The 18,118-nt window shown below is 32.9% G+C and overlaps 4 protein-coding genes, 4 non-coding genes and 1 pseudogene across 8 annotated transcripts; 7 read left to right on the forward strand and 2 right to left on the reverse strand.

Moving 5' to 3' along the window:
- The first annotated feature begins 296 nt into the window (after window positions 1-296).
- On the forward strand, window positions 297-2,755 carry LOC106391540 (protein CMSS1). The gene is made up of 5 exons (XM_013832214.3): window positions 297-613; window positions 681-876; window positions 952-1,024; window positions 2,188-2,351; window positions 2,449-2,755. Exons 1-5 carry the CDS (start codon window positions 340-342, stop codon window positions 2,585-2,587), a joined length of 846 nt encoding a protein of 281 aa, XP_013687668.2. The 5' UTR covers window positions 297-339; the 3' UTR covers window positions 2,588-2,755.
- On the forward strand, window positions 1,228-1,313 carry LOC125586770. The gene has a single exon (XR_007323302.1). It is a non-coding gene; the product is annotated as a small nucleolar RNA Z122 (small nucleolar RNA).
- LOC125586773 lies at window positions 1,377-1,463 on the forward strand. Its single transcript, XR_007323305.1, has one exon. It is a non-coding gene; the product is annotated as a small nucleolar RNA Z122 (small nucleolar RNA).
- Window positions 1,539-1,625, forward strand: LOC125586772. Its single transcript, XR_007323304.1, has one exon. It is a non-coding gene; the product is annotated as a small nucleolar RNA Z122 (small nucleolar RNA).
- LOC125586774 lies at window positions 1,716-1,799 on the forward strand. Its single transcript, XR_007323306.1, has one exon. It is a non-coding gene; the product is annotated as a small nucleolar RNA Z122 (small nucleolar RNA).
- LOC125586775 lies at window positions 1,907-1,998 on the forward strand (annotated as a pseudogene).
- Window positions 2,756-6,417: 3,662 nt separating the features above from the next.
- On the forward strand, window positions 6,418-8,214 carry LOC106390237 (pirin-like protein 2). Its single transcript, XM_013830656.3, has 7 exons — window positions 6,418-6,683; window positions 6,804-6,853; window positions 6,955-6,993; window positions 7,103-7,131; window positions 7,276-7,338; window positions 7,430-7,530; window positions 7,618-8,214. The coding sequence occupies exons 1-7, from the start codon at window positions 6,508-6,510 to the stop codon at window positions 8,114-8,116; spliced, it is 957 nt and encodes a 318-aa protein (XP_013686110.2). The 5' UTR covers window positions 6,418-6,507; the 3' UTR covers window positions 8,117-8,214.
- A 766-nt stretch (window positions 8,215-8,980) lies between these two features.
- LOC106396670 (ras-related protein RABA5c) lies at window positions 8,981-10,392 on the reverse strand. The gene is made up of 2 exons (XM_013837132.3): window positions 9,879-10,392; window positions 8,981-9,578 (listed from the first exon to the last, which is right to left on the reverse strand). Exons 1-2 carry the CDS (start codon window positions 10,207-10,209, stop codon window positions 9,268-9,270), a joined length of 642 nt encoding a protein of 213 aa, XP_013692586.1. The 5' UTR covers window positions 10,210-10,392; the 3' UTR covers window positions 8,981-9,267.
- Window positions 10,393-11,309: 917 nt separating this feature from the next.
- Window positions 11,310-15,684, reverse strand: LOC106392365 (transcription factor bHLH129). Its single transcript, XM_013833186.3, has 6 exons — window positions 15,189-15,684; window positions 12,938-13,239; window positions 12,300-12,431; window positions 12,113-12,178; window positions 11,969-12,037; window positions 11,310-11,595 (listed from the first exon to the last, which is right to left on the reverse strand). Exons 1-6 carry the CDS (start codon window positions 15,499-15,501, stop codon window positions 11,542-11,544), a joined length of 936 nt encoding a protein of 311 aa, XP_013688640.2. The 5' UTR covers window positions 15,502-15,684; the 3' UTR covers window positions 11,310-11,541.
- Window positions 15,685-18,118: the final 2,434 nt, after the last annotated feature.

An 18,118-nucleotide genomic window follows, 5' to 3' on the forward strand; every position in this document is an offset into this window, starting at 1 on the left:
TATAATTTTTCTATTCTTATATTGTATATTTACTTATCATTTTTTTTATATGTATATTTACTTTTTATGTTTTTTGGTAACAATGTCATATGTCATTTTTAGGAAGAAGCATGTAAGTCCATTTTATCAGCATAGATATCTAATGGGAACCGGTTATTCTAGTAATTTGAATAATTTGGTTTGTTACCGGTTATCGTATCTTGACCGGTTTAACAAATAGGTATTCAAACAAACCACGGTTAAGCGACCGGTTTCAAAAACAAGACAGAGAGCTAAACCTAAAGCTGAACTCTTTATAACGCCGCTACTCTTCGACACTGTCTGAATACTCAAACAAACATGTCAACCACAGAGGTAAAACCCTCCGCCGCTAAAAACCCTAAAAAAGCTCGGAATCCATCACTGGGACCGAAGAAAGATTTGAAGAAGAAGAAGAAGACTAAGAAGTCTAAAGCTCCCGCCTTTGATGACAACACCGTCGAAAGAAACGACCAGAGCGACGGCGAGGAACAACAACCCGCATCTGGCTCTGAGCAGCTAACCTTCTTCTTAAAGCAGCTCGAATCCGCCATTGGTGTCCGTGTCTCTGCTTTAGAGCTCGATCCCATTAAAGGTTTGTCCTTTTATTGTTTTTATTATGTCTATACACACTGGTTAAGTAAAGTTCTTGTTGTTTGCAGACAAGTGTGTAGTTGAGTTATCTGAGAAGCTGGATCAGAATGTTAGCAACTTGGGAGAGCATATAAAGATGTGTTGTGGGTCTTCGTGGAGAGAGACTCTTTGTGAAGGAGAGGCTGTTGAAGGGGAAGTCGATCCTGGAAACCCAGCTGTTCTCGTTGTTAGCTCCTCTGCTCTGAGATCTTTGGAACTTCTAAGGTATCGTTGTGAATTTGCTATTGTTTAATTGAATACAATGGTGCTTAAGAGTAGTTTTTTGTCTCATATGTGTAGGGGTTTAAATTCACTGACTAAGCAATGTCCAGCTTTGAAGCTCTTCTCAAAGCATTTGAAGGTTGAGGAACAGGTACTGTTCTGTTCTTACAATAATTTGTCGTTAGAGAAGTGAATTTAATGCAGTTCATATAGAGAACATAGGTTAATAGATCTCAGACAGAACTGAATCATGTGTGTTTTTGATAGTTTTTGCTATAACTGATGTGAGCACTGTTATTGTTCTTATTTTCTATTGTGGATGAATATTTCTTGTTTTTTTTTTTTTTGTGAAATTTTGGGATATGATGACAAAAATACAAAATCTCTAAGGCTAATGCTCTGCAGATAAAAATGTATTTGCACGTCAGTCTGATCCCATTATAGATAACATAACGAGTTAATGCAGTTTCATCCCCTTCTTTATTACTTCATGTTGATGATACTCTGGGAAGTGATGATAAGATATATCAATATGTCATAGGCACATGCAATGCTGAACAAACATATTTGCACGTCAGTCTGATCCCATCATTGTTATTGTAGCATCATATGCATATATTCATGTTATTCATTCCTCTTTTTTTATATTTCTTTAATGTTAAAAGACTGGGAAATGATGATAAAGATATCGATATGTCATAGGCACATGCAATGCTGAACCAAACATATTTGCACGTCAGTCTGATCCCATTATTTACCCATCATTTTTGTTGTAGCATAAACCTTAATGAATATATTCATGTTGTTCATTCCTCTTTTCTATATTTATTTCATGTTGAGAGACTGGGATATGATGATAAGATATCGATATTTCATAGGCATATGCAATGCTGAACCAAATATTTGCACGTCAGTCTGACCCCAGCTCTTATTTCTTTTTTTATTTCACTGCATCCATTGTAAAAATCTCACATAATAGCCTTTCATTTTAATTCTTGGCATTTCTTTTTTTTATGAATGTTTCTTTTCTACCTCTGGGATATGATGATAAAAAGAACGAAAGATGTTGATGGCACCTTTGCCGCTGAAACAATCTTTTATTTTGCACGTCAGTCTGATCCTATTTTTACTTTCTTTAACATCATTGGCTGCCTTGAAGTCATATTCTTCTTGTTGGTTGTGTTTGGAAGCAATGGCTATTGAAAGTCTCTTTAGAAATGTTATCTTATTCAATATAGTTGCTTGTGTTCTCATTTCCTGTTGTAATTTTCTCATTGTCATTGTTATATTAACATAAATTCATTGTCGGTGCAGGTAACTCTGTTGAAAAAACGGGTCAATATTGGTAGCGGCACACCGAGTAGAATCAAAAAGCTGATCGACATAGAGGCATTAGGGCTTTCACGTTTAGATATGATTGTGCTTGACATGCACACTGATGTGAAGGGATTTTCCTTATTCACATTGCCCCAAGTCAGGTTTGTTTCTCCACTCTTTCTTTCATCAGTATTATTTAACATTCACTTTAATACTTTTGAGTTAGAGTTCTGAAAAAAATGTCTTCGAATTTTGCAGAGACGAGTTTTGGGATTTGTATAAGACATGCTTCCACCAGAGGGTGCTAGAAGGAAACCTACGTATCTGTCTGTATGGTCCAATGCCAGCAGCTCCAAAGCTTAAGAATAATAAGAAACAGAGACAAAACCAGGATTGAGCTATAGCAAATTCTACTCAAACTTTGATATATTTAGCTCTAGTTTTGCTATGTTTGATTTGTTTTTTTACTATACAGAGAGTGAGTGAATCTTTTGTTAATTAGTGTTCTTTTAACAACAGCTTGTGAGATACAATGTTCTGTTAATTAGTGTTCTTTTGGCATAAAGTAAGATTCACTGAAAAAGAGGATCAATAGAAAAACACTATCTAGATTAACAGTGTGTGTATTTTATATCTACTACCATCTCTCAAATGTTTGTGTGTTGGAATTGTGGGCTTCTCCAATAGATGGTGGGGAAGAAGAGATCCCATGAATGCAGAAAATAGTGGATTCACCACCCATAGATCTTCTAGATGTTTGACTTTTAGAACATTCCATTAAACAAAAACGATGATGCATAATGATCCCATTATGACATACTTTTAAGATAATGTAGATTTCTCATGGTTTGGTCTTTAAAAGCTTGAACAGTGTTCTGAGATAACTTTGTTGGTTGTGACACCCAAATTTCATGATTAGTCCAAATTTTTGTTAGGATTATCAATAAAATATAATAGATTGAATATGTCAACTAAACAAAATTAATGGGGTTTATAATCCTAATGATTATTATTGTTTGTCAACTCTATGATTTCATAGTGAAAAGACAATACATTTATAGTCAAACCGTGGTTGTGAATTGGATGTGGCTTTGGTTCTTTCGTATCTTATGTTTTAAGGTATGATGACGAGAGGATGACACTTTTGGGACATGTAATTACACATTTTGTTAATTAAATTCTAATTTGCTATCAAATCCCATATGATTACACCTCATACTTCTTATTATCGTGCTTCAGTTACAAAACATTCATTAGAAAATAACATTATAAAGCTGTAGATAATGATTTAACAACCACAAAATAATCGGGACTCGTAATTTAATGGCTTGTGTCACGATTCGAAAAAGATAGCATGTATAGAAAACCTCTAAACCTCTTTAATTAATCACTCATTTAACCTAAAAGGAACATTTATATATTATACAAATACAATTAAAAATTAGATATAGAAGAAGGCCCCTTTCATATTTTTAGGTAGCCAACTAGCAAACAGAAGCGAGCAAGTGTGCAATATCTGGCTGTTCTGAAGTCGATAATTAGTGTCCGTTTCTTTACAATACTGCCCATTTTATGTAAGCACACGTATTGCTTAGGCATATTATATGTCACGTTTGTTTGGATTAGCTTGAATATTTATGTAGGAACTGCAAGTGATATATATACTCCATTTTTCCATTTGGATTTCTACTTGATTAATTAACTAACTAGTTCTCGACCGCTCGACCGCGCGGATTTTTGTTTTCATTTATTTTTATATAAACATTTTGTTTTCAATTCTAAATTAGTATATATTATAATATATGTATCTATCAATTTTTAAAACATAATAAGTTTACGGTATATTTTTATCATTGAATAGATTGTTTCAAATTTTCACATGTATTTGTATCTTATTCTATATATATTTTCAGATTATTATTTCATTATTAAAATCGTAACTATATATATAAAGATTATTAAAATATTGTTATATTCAAAAATATTGTAACATTTCACAAATTTATAAAGTTTTTAAAAAATTAAATTTCCGCTGCATAGATTTATGTTATCGAGTAAATAATTAAACATTTAGTTTTTGTTTAATTTTTAAAATAAACTATATAGTTTAAAATTTGTTTTCATTGGTTTAAGGTAGTAAATATTAATCATTGTTAGATAATATAATTTTTGTTATTTAAAATTTTTTATAATTTTAAAATTTTACATCGATAGATATTTAAATAATTAACATATAGAGGTATAGTATTACAACATTAAATTATATATATTTAATTTATACTATCTATAAATCCAGTGGATCATCTATTGTTTAAATCCAATTATTGATAGCCCAATAAAATTTTCTGATAGGCCCAAAATTTAAATGATAAGATTAGAGAGTAAATGTAACATGACTTTTTAGGAATAGATCTATTAGGTCTATTTTCTAAAAATTCACATATGAATCAAGATTGTGACTTTTGTTTTAATATATAAGATGATCACACACGAATGCCACAATAAGTAAATAGCCAATAGTCACATTAAAAACCCATCAAAACATATTTTTTCAAAAAAGATAAACAATTATTTTGAATATTAATGATCTACTGTTAAAATATAAATAAAAAGCTGCAGTGTAAAAATAATAATAGTATAAAAATGTTGTTTGATGATGTAATTATAAAAAATATATTTTCAATGGGAATGAGTTTTTTTTTCCTCAGGATTCCAATGAGTTTTTCTATACGATCAACGATGGTTAAGAAAATAGTTTAAATATTTACTAAATTAGTTGGTACATCTAAAATGCATAATAGAACGACTAAAATATACAGTTGATCCTCTAGGTCATTTAAATGATCATGTTGTTCAAATTTACCTAGTAAGTAAAAAATCAGGATACTAAATAAATGTGGAACGCTGAAATCGTTTTAATAACAATGGATGTAATGTTTTACCAAAAAAACAATGTATGTAATGAAACAAAAATGAACTGCCTAGATAATATATAGTATATATATACTATATAGTCCAAAAGAAAAGAGAAGTATGTAACTTTGCGGTATAGGAAAGGTAAGAAAAGATGATAACCACTAATCTCATACTTAAGTGCTAGATTTTACAAGGTGATAAAACACTTAAGATTAGGTGTCTATTGATCTTTCAGTAAAACTTTTGTTGGTTTTTCGTACCACAAATGTAAAAACGATAAAGCAATTCGATTATCTTCCTTTTTGTTCCTGGTTATGTTTAAAAACAGTCATTCTGATGATGACCAAATCATTTCCATTTGATTTACATCGATAGTGACACAACCTATTCGCATATATGTGATGTAAGCATGAGTCACTTGAATTGATTTATAGTATATGTTTCTGACATATATTAAATATAAATTAGCAACAAAACAATATTTTTCTAAATGCGAACCCAGTTTTGATACAGATGGACATAACACGGTTTACAGCAAAATTTTGATGACGTCAACGTTGCGTATGTGTCTATGTATGCAACAATGACACGTGTCACGTCTCTAAGTTCCACGTTGGCAGTAGAAGTCTAGAGCTCATCTTCATTTCGTTAACTTTTGAACTGGTCTTCGAGGTTAATCCATATTTTCAAAAACGTATTAGTTTTTGGGATTATCTGAAATTGTCAAATGAGTTTTGGCTAAAGTAAATTAATGTACTTTAAAAGTTACTCTACGTTGTCTTATTCGGTAGCCTAAAGTCTAGTACTTTTCATCCTATTATAACTAATGAACTTTTTACTTTCTGTACTTCTGAATCTACATAAAAATTTGTACAGAAATGCAAACGGAACTCAATACATATATACCGAAAGTTTTGAACAAAATCTAGTTTTTTATTAATAAAATCATCACGAAAATTTCGTTTTTGTACGAAAACAAATTTAAAAACATTTTAAACTGAAACACATAAGATCCAACATCAATTTCGTTTGTCTAAAAAATAGAATTCAAAAGCCGAATTGGGAACAAGATATGAATTAAGAAAAAAAAACTTGTATAGACATTTGACTCAAAAAAGATCTGGTATAGACAATACAAAAGCTTATCAAAGACTCATAAGACGTCAGAGCATGGATCATAATGACGTGAGCATGACACAATGCAATCAACGGTATGGTTCCAAACAATGCGGCGTTGTACGCTTTTTGAAGCCCATTAGGGCCCACAAACATTTCAAAGCCGTCACTCTATAAATAGCCATACACAATTGCAATACCAAAACACACAACCCAAATTCATCAATCTATCAACGAGAACACAAGCTAAGAAAGAAAAAAAAAGAGAGAGAACACAAGTAGTATATGAGAGCTGCACTAAACAGAGCAAATTTTGTTGGAGGGTTGTTTTCATTCAGAAACATTAAATCTATGTCGTCTTCTTCTACACAAAACTTCGTATCAAGATCTGTAATCAAGAAAGTCTTCGCTAAGCTTCAGAAAGAAGGCGATGGAGCGGTTGTTAGACGTGGCATTTCCAGGTTCTTTAATCATTTTTCTTCTTTTTTTTTTTGAGCAAATCATTTTTCTTCTTATTTAAGGAAAGTTAATGATTCCCAGTTAAGTCTTATAAATCTTCTTTTTTTTTTGCATAAATTCAGGAGTGAGCAGAAGTTACTAGATCCGTTCTTGATGCTAGATGAGTTCTCCGGTACATTTCTTATTTGTTTATTCATTTCATCCATTAAACAAAAGCAGTCATTTATTGATCATTAATTTTTAATTATGTTTTATAATTTTTCTTTGGAGCAGTTTCACCTCCAGCTGGATTCCCAGATCACCCTCACAGAGGTCAGTAAAACCATCTATGCTTTTATGCTTTACATATACATGGATATATTAACAATTGTTTTATGTAATACGTCTCTTAACATTTTTGTGTGAAAATGTTGTTGAACAGGTTTTGAAACTGTTACATACGTACTTGAGGTAAAAAAAAACATATTTTAATTAGTTTTCGCTAATAGGTTTTCTAAATAAACATTGGTTTTATTCCATATAGGAGTATGAAATAATTGTTCTCTAATTATCTTCTTCTTCAATTTTTTTTTATTTTTTTTTATTTTTTTCCAGGGAGGAATTACTCATCAAGATTTCAAAGGCCATAAGGGTACAATCTATGCTGGTGATGTTCAGGTTAAAAAACAGAAAAAAAATGTTTAGCCATTCATAATCCAACAACAATTAAAAAGGACCTTACAAAATTCTACATATGTATATTTTTCAGTGGATGACTGCAGGAAGAGGAATCATTCATTCTGAAATGCCTGAAGAAGAAATCAACAAAGGTCTACAACTTTGGATCAATCTTTCATCCAACAAAAAAATGTAACACAAAACTCACTAGCTAATTAGAATTTTTTTATTAGGAGTTTCTAAACCGGATAATTAACTCTCTAGTTTTGATTCCGACAGGATAGAACCAAACTACCAAGAACTGTCGAGTTCAGACATACCAAAAGCAGAACAAGACGGTGTCCAAGTCAAAGTCATAGCAGGAGAATCAATGGGGATTCAGTCCCCTGTTTACACAAGAACACCAACAATGTTCCTCGATTTCACTCTCGATCCAGGAGCTCAGTTCCACCAAAACGTTCCGGAATCTTGGAACGCGTTTGCTTACGTTCTTGAAAGCGGTGAAAGCGGAGCTGTTTTCGGCTCATCAAACGCGTCTCCTGTTTCAGCACACAACGTCGTGGTGTTTGGACAAGGAAATGACGGTGTTAGCGTGTGGAACAAGTCATCTTCGAAGAAACTGCGGTTTGTGTTGATTGCTGGAGAACCATTAGGTGAACCGGTGGTTCAGTACGGTCCTTTCGTGATGAATACTCAAGCTGAGATTGATATGACCATTGAAGATTATCACTATGGTAAGAATGGCTTCGAAATGGCCAAGTATTGGAGGTCACAATGATAGAGTCATAATAATCAATGTTTTAATTGTTATTTTCATACTTGTTATTTTAATCTTATGTGTGATTTGAATGGAACAATAATAAAGTTTAAACTCAATTTCTTTTGCTAAATATATGGGTGGGAACCCATTAATCCAAGGCTGACTTTGTTTTAGTTCCAACCGTAGTGATCACTATTGTGTTTTTCCACAATCTAGTTTAAATTAACCGCTTATGCTATGATAATATAGGCATATGAAGAAAGCATCCCACACTTTCTCTAGTGTGAAATAGACATGAGACGAAACAATTGTTAAATACCAAACGCGTATTAACACGTTGAAGTGACATTAACATGATTGTCATTACTTCTAACATCTTTTATTACTAATTTTGGTTGTCAACTTCGGTTAATGCCTTCTGAACGTATGGTGATACGAGTGGACGCAATGAATACACCGACTACATTGCTTCATCGAAAATTATTTTCTACTATTTCAAACTTTCAACTCTTATGATTAACATCAAATACAGTCTATTATTTTTCTATTCAACTTTAATATGTTGATTTAACTACGGTTGGATGGATAAAGAGTGGAAGCAATGAATACACGAACATTTCTCCAAATGACATATGAAATATACATCTTCATATCGTTTTGTTTAGATATTTCAGTTATTTAGATACATTTTTGAAGCGCAAATACTACGAATTTTTTTCCTTTTGTTGCAAAAAGTATTTTTAATATAACTTGACAAATTATGAAAAAATTGCAGAATATAATTAAATCTATAATGTACTATAGCATATAAAAGTTATATAGAAATGTAAAAACAAGTTAGTATACTTTGAAACAACTTAAATTATAAAACAGAAACAGCAATTGGAAAATATCAAAAATGATTTTTTAACACTCACAAAGTTTACAAAGAACATGAAGTAGAAATGAGAGTATAAACTTATACATTGATAAAACTTCTTTGTCCAATTTTGCTTACATTTCTTCTGTATTTGTAACAAAGAAACTCAAAACACACACACCTTTCTCTCTTTAGCTTTAGCTTTCAATTGAGAACCAAAAAGAATGTCTCTCTGTCTTCACTGTAACTATAAGTTATACCCAGGCAACACAGCACCAAACCCAACCAACCCCTCAGGACAAGAGAGATATTACCTCGAACAGCAAGAAAATGTCTTTGTCCCTTCACTCTCGTTCTTGACCAAACTAACCCGGTTCCCGGTTACTTCCTCCTTGTAAGAATCAGAGTTGAGCTGCTTCCGGCTGATGTTGCTATAGATGTCGCGGATAACCATCTCGAAAGCCGTGCTTACATTGGTCGAATCCAAAGCTGATGTCTCCATGAAAAACAAACCTTGAGACTCCGCAAGGCTCTTGCCTTCCTCGACGCTCACCGCTCTTATGCTCTCGAGATCACACTTGTTCCCAATTAGCATCTTCGCTACTGTTGTATCAGAGTGAGCTGCCACAAAAAAAAAAAAAACAAAGCAAGACACTTTTGACTTCAACTTTAATCAAAGTCATCATCATCATCATCATCATCATCATCATCATCATCATCATCACCATCATCATCATAGCTATGACTCTTCTAAAAATTGAATCTTTCAATCAAAAGCAACACTCGATTTGCAGATCTCACTCAAAGATTGAAACTTTCAATCGAAATTTTGCAGATCTCACTCAAAGATCGAAACTTTGCAGATCTCACTCGAAAGATTGAAACTTTGAATCGAAAAACAGAGGAGGAGGGAACACGTACTGTTGAGCTCGTCGAGCCAGCGACCGACGTTCTCGAACGTCGAGGTGCGGGTGATGTCGTAGACAACGAGGGCTCCGACGGCGCCGCGGTAGTAGGCGGAGGTGACGGCGCGGAAGCGTTCCTGGCCGGCGGTATCCCAAATCTGAGCTTTGACTTCTTTGTTGTCGATGAGCATGCTCTGAGTCTGGAACTCGACGCCGATGGTGGCTTTGGAGTTGGGGTTGAACTCGTTGCGGGCGTAGCGGGTGAGGAGGTTGGATTTGCCGACGGCGGAATCTCCGATGATGACGATCTTGAAGAGGTACTCTTCGCATCTCTCGTCGTCAGACATGTCTTCCACTCGTTTCCTCTTTTACTCTCTCTCTGCTCTGTAATAACGCTTAGAGAGAGAAAGAAGAGAGAGAGAGAGAGAGACAGAGAGATTTGATTTGCCTTTATTGTAGGCTGGTTATGAGGCGCACTAATAAATGTTTAAGTCTCACTTTGCGCATGAAGTAGATTTTCATCATAGTCATGTCCTCCGAGGCTAATGTGAAGCTTGTAATAAGTAGAAGTTAACTGCAATGGTTTTGGGCCTATAGATGCTTGTGTTTGGATAATAATACTTACATGAGTGATATATTTGAGAGTGATCAAGGCTACTTATTTATGAGCCTTAAGGATTTTACTTGTGAGATTCTATCTATGCATAGAAGGTTTCTTCAACCCTTCCTTCCAGTTTTAAGGGTCGATAGGGCAAGGGCAGCTCTAGTTGCAATGATGTGTTAGGCTAAGATTAGATTATTGAGAGAGATTAACAGCTAAGTTATAACCGGTTATGAATCTATATATGTAAAGTAGAGATAATATTATAAACTGTAAACTTGTTACTCAATTGAAGAGACTACAACTCTATATATACAACTCATCAAGAGGCGGTTTATAACATTATATGCTTCATAAATTTATTAATGCAATTATAATTTGTAACAAATAAAATTTGTAAACAAAAATATTTTTTTCCTTAGGATATACGGATAAAAAACTACATATATTTTTAATCTATTAAGCAAACAATTGAAGCGTTATAGCACAGTAGTAACGACATTTTTATTATATCTGCTGGACCAAGGTTCGATTAATGCCATTTTCCCAATATAATCCTAATTATATCGAAATTGAAGCGTTATAGCACAGTAGTAACGACATTTTTATTATATCTGCTGGACCAAGGTTCGATTAATGCCATTTTCCCAATATAATCCTAATTATATCGAAACTATATGTAATCCTAATGACTATAGGATTCCTTAATTAATATACAATGAGCTATCTAGTATGTTTGAGTTAGCAAAGAAAAACGAAACTACAGGTGAAAACGAAGGATTGAATACTATATCACGCACATGAAAACCTCAAATAATAGTTTATGTTCTAAGCTAAATTAACGAATTTTGTTTTATTGGTTAAATTTGATTGATCGAACTAATTTAAGTTGTCACTATGGTGACGACTTCGAGAATGTGTCAAAACCAGACTTCATTAATAGACCACCATCACTTTCTTTGGACCTCCAAAATCACAAGTATATAATTAAAATCTTTTTGTTGCTGTTGAATTGATTCCTTAGTCTCCTTTTCTTCTCTTCTATACTTCATGTTTGGAAACACATCATATCATTTCATCATCGCTTCTTGCATGCCCCACAAGTGCATCTCTCCATCCCCTTCTCCAGCGACTACACATAACATATAATCAAAGAGAAATAAACATTAACTCAGCAAATATTTACATGTCTGTGATACTGTACAAGTTATATCTATGTTTTGATATCTCGTTTTCCAATTGTATGATATGGACATAAGTTCAACTGAGTGTCTCTTCATAGACTACGTCAATAAGACCATAACATGTGAATGTGTACATGGGACCTCAGAATCTAAGGTTGTCCTCAAACATGCACATACTAATGCGTTGATAGAACGTACGGTATATAATATACATAAACCATTTATTTGTTTGTGTACGTAGAGCGATTATGCATGATTCTTAATTCAGAGGAGTCTATACGTTACTTAAACTATACTATATATATGTACACAAGGACGCACCTCTACTTGGTGTTGAAGACCTTTGATATGCTCAACAGCCAAATCCAACATGTCCGCATAGCTCGTTTGCTGCATAAACAAAAAGAATATCAATATTTTTAGTTATATAATCTTCTAATAAATCTTTTAATCCATATCCCTCACTTTGTCCATATTGGGCACCAGTTCTTGTAGCTTCTTCAGCTTTCCGCTTATTCTCGTTCTTCTCTCCTATACATAAAACTTGATCATACTATTGTGTTTTTGGGTATCACACACAGTTCTCTTGTATGATTATATGTTTACTCTTTCTGTAGTAATAATAATATCAAAACAATAGAATACAACTAACCCTTTCAGCGATGCTGCGCGGGTGAGTAGCGCAGCCACGCTTGGCCCTAGTCCTACAAGGCACCGAATCCTCTGGTATGTTCATCATACTCTCCATTCTCGCCATTTCCAGAGACGTTTGCGGCATACTAAACTAAAGAATCATAACCATAAAATGTCAAGAAAATAAAAAAATATTACATAATATCCAAACAAAATTAACTTTATAGACTTAGCACAATAAACATTTTGTTAGCAAAGAAATAGCTTGTGAAGAAATATACAACCAATCTTAATCTTCTCTAAACCATTTATATGTATAACATAGAAACCGTTCAACATACATGAATTTGTGACATACCTTCTTTCTACTGGGATTGCTTTCAAACTGAAATCCTGTTGCTAATTGGCCTTATGAATTTTAATCTAATTTATAAATTTCATATTACATGTATTACACTAAGCACTTAACGCAGTATAATAACTTTTATCAACTTCGACTTACTATAATACACCAAATAACAAAACCACTCAACTTTTGGTGTATGCATTTTCTCCCCTTTATGTTAGAGATTCAAAGAACTATGGAACTTTATTGCATAGAAAGTTAATGTACTCAACATTCATACAACATAAATAACCACAAAATAATAGTGATACCTGTGTTTCTAAGGTGAAAAAATCGGTGGTCTTGGACCGTTTCCCGGGTTCATCAATGGTGAAACTGATATGAGAAGACGAGTTGTCCCAATTGTTGTGATCATTTCCAAAAGTCATACTCGTGGATGGGACACCTTTTATAGCCGCCGCAGCTGCTTCGACCTCCGAGATTCGCTGTAGAGAGTTACGTTCTTGATGACTACTACTACTACTCCCGCCGGAGAATCTCAGCTCCGGCTTCAGCCCCGGCGGCCCTCGCTCTCCTCCTCCGTATCCTCCGTTTGGCCTCCCTAGAGAAAAACCTGTTCGCTCATCCATCAACAAATTTAGATCCAAAGAGAAACAAAGAGATGTAATGTAACGTAGGGTTATAACTTGTAATGATCTCAGTATTTAATAGCCAGTACGATTTTAAAATGCATATATATGCACAAAATAGAAGAGAATGGGTCTTGTTCGAGACTCGAGGAACCCTTCCTTTGTCTCTACTTTGATTTTCTTTATTTATCCAATATTTTATAGAGAATAACGATTAATCATGAAAAGAATCTTAGAAATTAATTCACTATTTGAATTCCAGATATTATTATAAACAAACTAATCCCTCTCCCTCTGTTATTTAAAATTACATATTCTAAAGAAAAATTTTGTTTCAAAAATATCCATCTTTTATATTTTTAATACATATTTTATTAATTAATTGTAAACTTCAAAAAACTTAATTGCACTAGTTAAATTTTTATTGGCTTAAAATTATGAAAAAAAATAAATATAAAAAACTATACAAATTTAATATGTTTTATCAAAACGTGTGAAAAATCTAGAATATATAAATTTTAAGGAATGGATGGAGCATTATGTATCGTATATGCCTATATAATAATGCAAGGGGGTAAATTTTCTTGGGACTGGCACATGGATTACAGTGGAAAAATAAACCGGACGGATGCAATGAACAGAAGATCAACTTGCACAAAAGTAGTATAAATTATTATTTGCAAACTGCAACTAACAAAACAGTAATAAATCAATTATTTATAATGACAAGTAGGCGTATCCAAAAACAGAAACAGTGACTATGATGAAGCCATGTCAGCATGGTTGGCCTCATGGCTGCTTTGTCAGAAGAAAAAGAGCAAGTGGGATGGGTATAATATTGCCAAGTGGACTATACTTTTATTTATTTTTTGCAATGATTCGTTTTTTAACATATACTTTTGGCAAGTGCATGTTTTATAATACATGCTATTTGCATTAAATTGCATTTTCGAAATATACAACTTGCACTTCCTGGAAATACGTGTTTAATTATTCGTGCATGTATAGTGTATGTCAGTTGTATATATGTATTTTGTAAATATATTCATGCTCGGTCCTATGTAGTTGGACGTTTAAAGCATGAAAATAAAAATTTGTCCCCAATCCATTATACTTGCAAGATTTTGATGTTCTTAAATTTTTTTTATAAATTTAGCACTTCAAACTAATGTATTATAAGCTTTAGCCAAGGCATATTTATATACAAATAATATGGACCATGGTTTCTCCATAGAGAAATTGAAAGAGAAATGTGTGAACAAAATCTATTGATAGATATTAGATAACCATAACCATATCAACTAAACAAATAGTGTATAGGTAGATATTTTGATAGCTAATGTAATTTCGATTTTCATTTAAGTGGTCGATATTATATCTGATAATTAATTAGAAAACAAAAGTCGTATCCTTTTATATGTGGAGGAAAACTAGTTGACAAATTAAAGTCGTCGAAATAAATTCAAAGGTTTGGATTAAAGGAAGTGAAAATTATGTGCAAGATTAATTAATATACCTACTCGTTTGTCAATAAAATATCTACTCCTTCAGGCGACATAAATATCATACTCCATTCAAACCGAATGTTTAAAGATTATTCGCATATTTTGAAAATCTTGTTGCAATACTAGATCTAAGTAATTGTCAGTTTACTTTTGTATAGTTCAATTTAGTTAAAAGTTGTTATATTAGTTCTAATTGGTACAAGTAAAAGAAAACTAACTTTTTCCAAAAAAAAACACTAATTTTGTATACATTTTTAAAAATATATATATTTATATACACACATATTTTCTTGAAAAAAAAACATACACACATATATGAAACAATTAAAACTTAAACCATTTAATTTAACGAAAGAGTACTAATGATAAATTATTATAATGTTATTATGTGTATGTGAGTTATAAATGTAAGAAACACAAAAGGTTACCGTTGGCAGTGGGAAGATGTTGGTCATAGAATCCAGCCGGAGAGCTTCTGTGTCGGAACAATGGAGAGGAAGAAGATGCCCCGGGATCGAATCCAGTGTTAGATGGATCATCGGGGAAGTAATCACCGAGACCAACGACGTTAGGATTGTGCTGCTGCCGCTGATGAGGCGGCGGCCGCGGAGGATTATAGTGGGTTTGAGAGCCGAGGGAGGAGAAATCACGGGTAGCTCCAGCAGCTGAGTCATGTCCATTGTCGTTGGCGTCTCCGCCGTCTGGAACAGTGGACTTGGAGGAGGAAGGAGGAGGGTACATAAATTGTTTTTGCCGGGAAAGAAAAACCCTACAAAAGTTAATCTGATACTTAGAGAAAAATGTCTTTTAAGAGAGAGAGATTTGGAGTAGCTAATTATTAATATTATAATGCAAGTGGGTTACTAAATATAGTTAGGGATCGTTAAGTAATGAATTAAAAATAAAGGCGGCCAAGTTAGAGAGAAGGCTTGTGAGTTGTGTGTGCTGAGTGGGTGTGCTTGTCCGCTTGACCAAGAGAGAGTCTCTTATTCACGGTCCGTCAATGCACGTGCGCCTCACGTGGTCGACAGATGGTGGTTTTGACGTTCTTTAGATTCCATTTAATTGTAATATTTCTTATAACTAGTCATTTATGGAAGTTATGAAGATGTTGGTTGGAGCTGTAACTTAGAGATTTAGGGTTTTTTAACGACATAATTTTATTAACTAGATTATAAAAATTTACACAAATACATGCATAATAATGAAAGCACAACAAATAACACATATAAAATGAAAAATAAAACCACATAACACATGAAATAGCTTGAGAAAATGATTCTCTTTGAGAGGTCTTTGTTGAAGTTATGAACTCTATTAATTTTTTACGGTCTTAAAATCTTTGTCGCATTATAAGCATTGATTCTTTTTGCTGTATTACATTGGTCCTATTTCAATCTAATAATTCAATGTGTTGATTTAACCATAAAAATAAATATTAGAAATATCAATTTTCAATGGTTGTATGAATATCGCCAAAAATAATAAAGACTAAATCTTTAATTTCATGTTGTCACCTCAAGCAAACCATGATTTCGGTGATATATTTTGATATCAAATATATTGTATCAAAATATAACTTCCGGAAGATTTAGGTTTTATATTTGGTAAATGACTAAATGGTAACGAAGAAGATTCAAGTTATAGACTACAGTTCCCCCCCCCCCCCCCCCCCCCCTTCTCCCCCCCCCCCCCCCCCAAGGTGCGTATAATATTGGCAACACTTGGCCTGCCCCAAGGTGCTTATAATATTGGCAACACTTGGCCTGGGCGTTTAACCGTTGGCGTTCGGATCGGATTTTTTGGGTTTTCAGGTTTACGCTCCTAGGTCCCATACTAAAATTTTATTAGTACAGGTCAGGTTCGGATAATAACACTTCAGATTCGGTTCAAAATTGTATTGCGTCCTAAAACCCATAAAGTAATCATATATCGTACGGATTCGGATTATATTGGTTCGATTTGGATATAACCGAAGTAAAAAATAAAATTTTTGAACCAAAACATAAAGAAAAACATCTAAATTAAATAAAAATTAATCCATCACACATAAAATTGATAAAATAACAATAAAATGTTAAATCAAGCATGAAAACAAACATCATTTGTAAACAATATGTATTGCTTTATAGAAAATAGACTTTTTATTTCAATGAGCAAATTATAAAATACTTATTTATTACTAATTGGTACTTAAACCATTTATTAAAATTTATTATTATATATCATATTACCACAAATATTGAATTTAATAATTGAAATACTTATATATATTTCAAAATATTTATATTGACTATTAATTTCGAATTTTTTGGATTACTCGTTCGGGTTCGGATATTTTTTATACCACCCTACAAAACCTGTTCGGGTATTTTTACATTTCGGGTCGAATAACGGGTCAGGTTTTTCGTTTCGGGTTCGGTTCCGATTTCGGATTCCGGATTGTATGCCCAGGCCTAGACAACACCGTACTATCACACTAACATCAATATCATCAGGGTCAGTCATATATTGATAAGTCGATAAATTATAAAAATTAATTTTTCACGTATATTCAAAATTTCAACATTATTATCTGTGCGCGATTCATTCCACAGTCACAATCTACGAAGGTCATGAAAACGTTAAATGACAAATATAATACCTTTTGGCCAAAATACTTTACTTGCATTAAATAATACATGCTGATTTACACGAGTTGTAGGTAAGTAGGTTATTAACAGAAAGTAACACAGGATATATATATATATATATATACACACACATATATAGCTTGGATTTGTTAGAAAAATTATATATTAGTGTATATACAACATTAAACATGAAGAATCCAGAACACTATTTATAGGGTTATTATTAATACGCTAGAACCATTTGTTTAGATAAGAACATCGACAAGTTTCAAATGATATGCTCTTAAAATAAGTTTTAAATGAAGAAAATAATATAGAATTGATGGTGGATTATATAAGTTTGGGTGAATCCATTGGCAGATAATCGAAGCCAATAGTTTTGGGGGTTTAAATTTTAAACAAAGATGCATTTTGTTAATTATCGTCAAGTGGGTCGTTAAGATTCCATTTTGTATTAATGGGGAAAACACTTTCTAATTGTACTATAAATTTGTACTATATTATGGTTTACAGATAGTCCGAAACTTAAATTATTTGGATAAATAGTCATATTATTGTTCATGTTCTCGACCACCACATATGATCCAAGACAAAGGATGTCAACAGAAAAGAGGGACAAAGACCATGACAAAACATCCATTTTATACATGTATACAACTAGTTGGTTTATATAAAACACTACACGTATGTACTTTTTATTATACTACTGTGAACGCCCATAGATT

This window comes from Brassica napus, chromosome C4 (assembly GCF_020379485.1).
Source record: "Brassica napus cultivar Da-Ae chromosome C4, Da-Ae, whole genome shotgun sequence".
NCBI classification, from domain to species: Eukaryota; Viridiplantae; Streptophyta; class Magnoliopsida; order Brassicales; family Brassicaceae; genus Brassica; species Brassica napus.

Bases quoted from the DNA above. Each gene is read 5' to 3' on its own strand.
- LOC106391540 (XM_013832214.3), top strand. From the start codon at position 340: ATGTCAACCACAGAGGTAAAACCCTCCGCCGCTAAAAACCCTAAAAAA. The intron at 877-951 runs GTATCGTTGTGA...TCATATGTGTAG, and splicing joins AGATCTTTGGAACTTCTAAG to GGGTTTAAATTCACTGACTA. The intron at 2,352-2,448 runs GTTTGTTTCTCC...CGAATTTTGCAG, and splicing joins TTCACATTGCCCCAAGTCAG to AGACGAGTTTTGGGATTTGT.
- LOC106390237 (XM_013830656.3), top strand. From the start codon at position 6,508: ATGAGAGCTGCACTAAACAGAGCAAATTTTGTTGGAGGGTTGTTTTCA. The intron at 6,684-6,803 runs GTTCTTTAATCA...GCATAAATTCAG, and splicing joins GTTAGACGTGGCATTTCCAG to GAGTGAGCAGAAGTTACTAG. The intron at 7,132-7,275 runs GTAAAAAAAAAC...ATTTTTTTCCAG, and splicing joins CTGTTACATACGTACTTGAG to GGAGGAATTACTCATCAAGA.
- LOC106396670 (XM_013837132.3), bottom strand. From the start codon at position 10,209: ATGTCTGACGACGAGAGATGCGAAGAGTACCTCTTCAAGATCGTCATC. The intron at 9,579-9,878 runs GTACGTGTTCCC...TTTTTGTGGCAG, and splicing joins CTGGCTCGACGAGCTCAACA to CTCACTCTGATACAACAGTA.
- LOC106392365 (XM_013833186.3), bottom strand. From the start codon at position 15,501: ATGTACCCTCCTCCTTCCTCCTCCAAGTCCACTGTTCCAGACGGCGGA. The intron at 12,432-12,937 runs GTATCACTATTA...ATGATTCTTTAG, and splicing joins TTTTCACCTTAGAAACACAG to TTTAGTATGCCGCAAACGTC. The intron at 12,038-12,112 runs GTGAGGGATATG...TTGTTTATGCAG, and splicing joins TGGTGCCCAATATGGACAAA to CAAACGAGCTATGCGGACAT.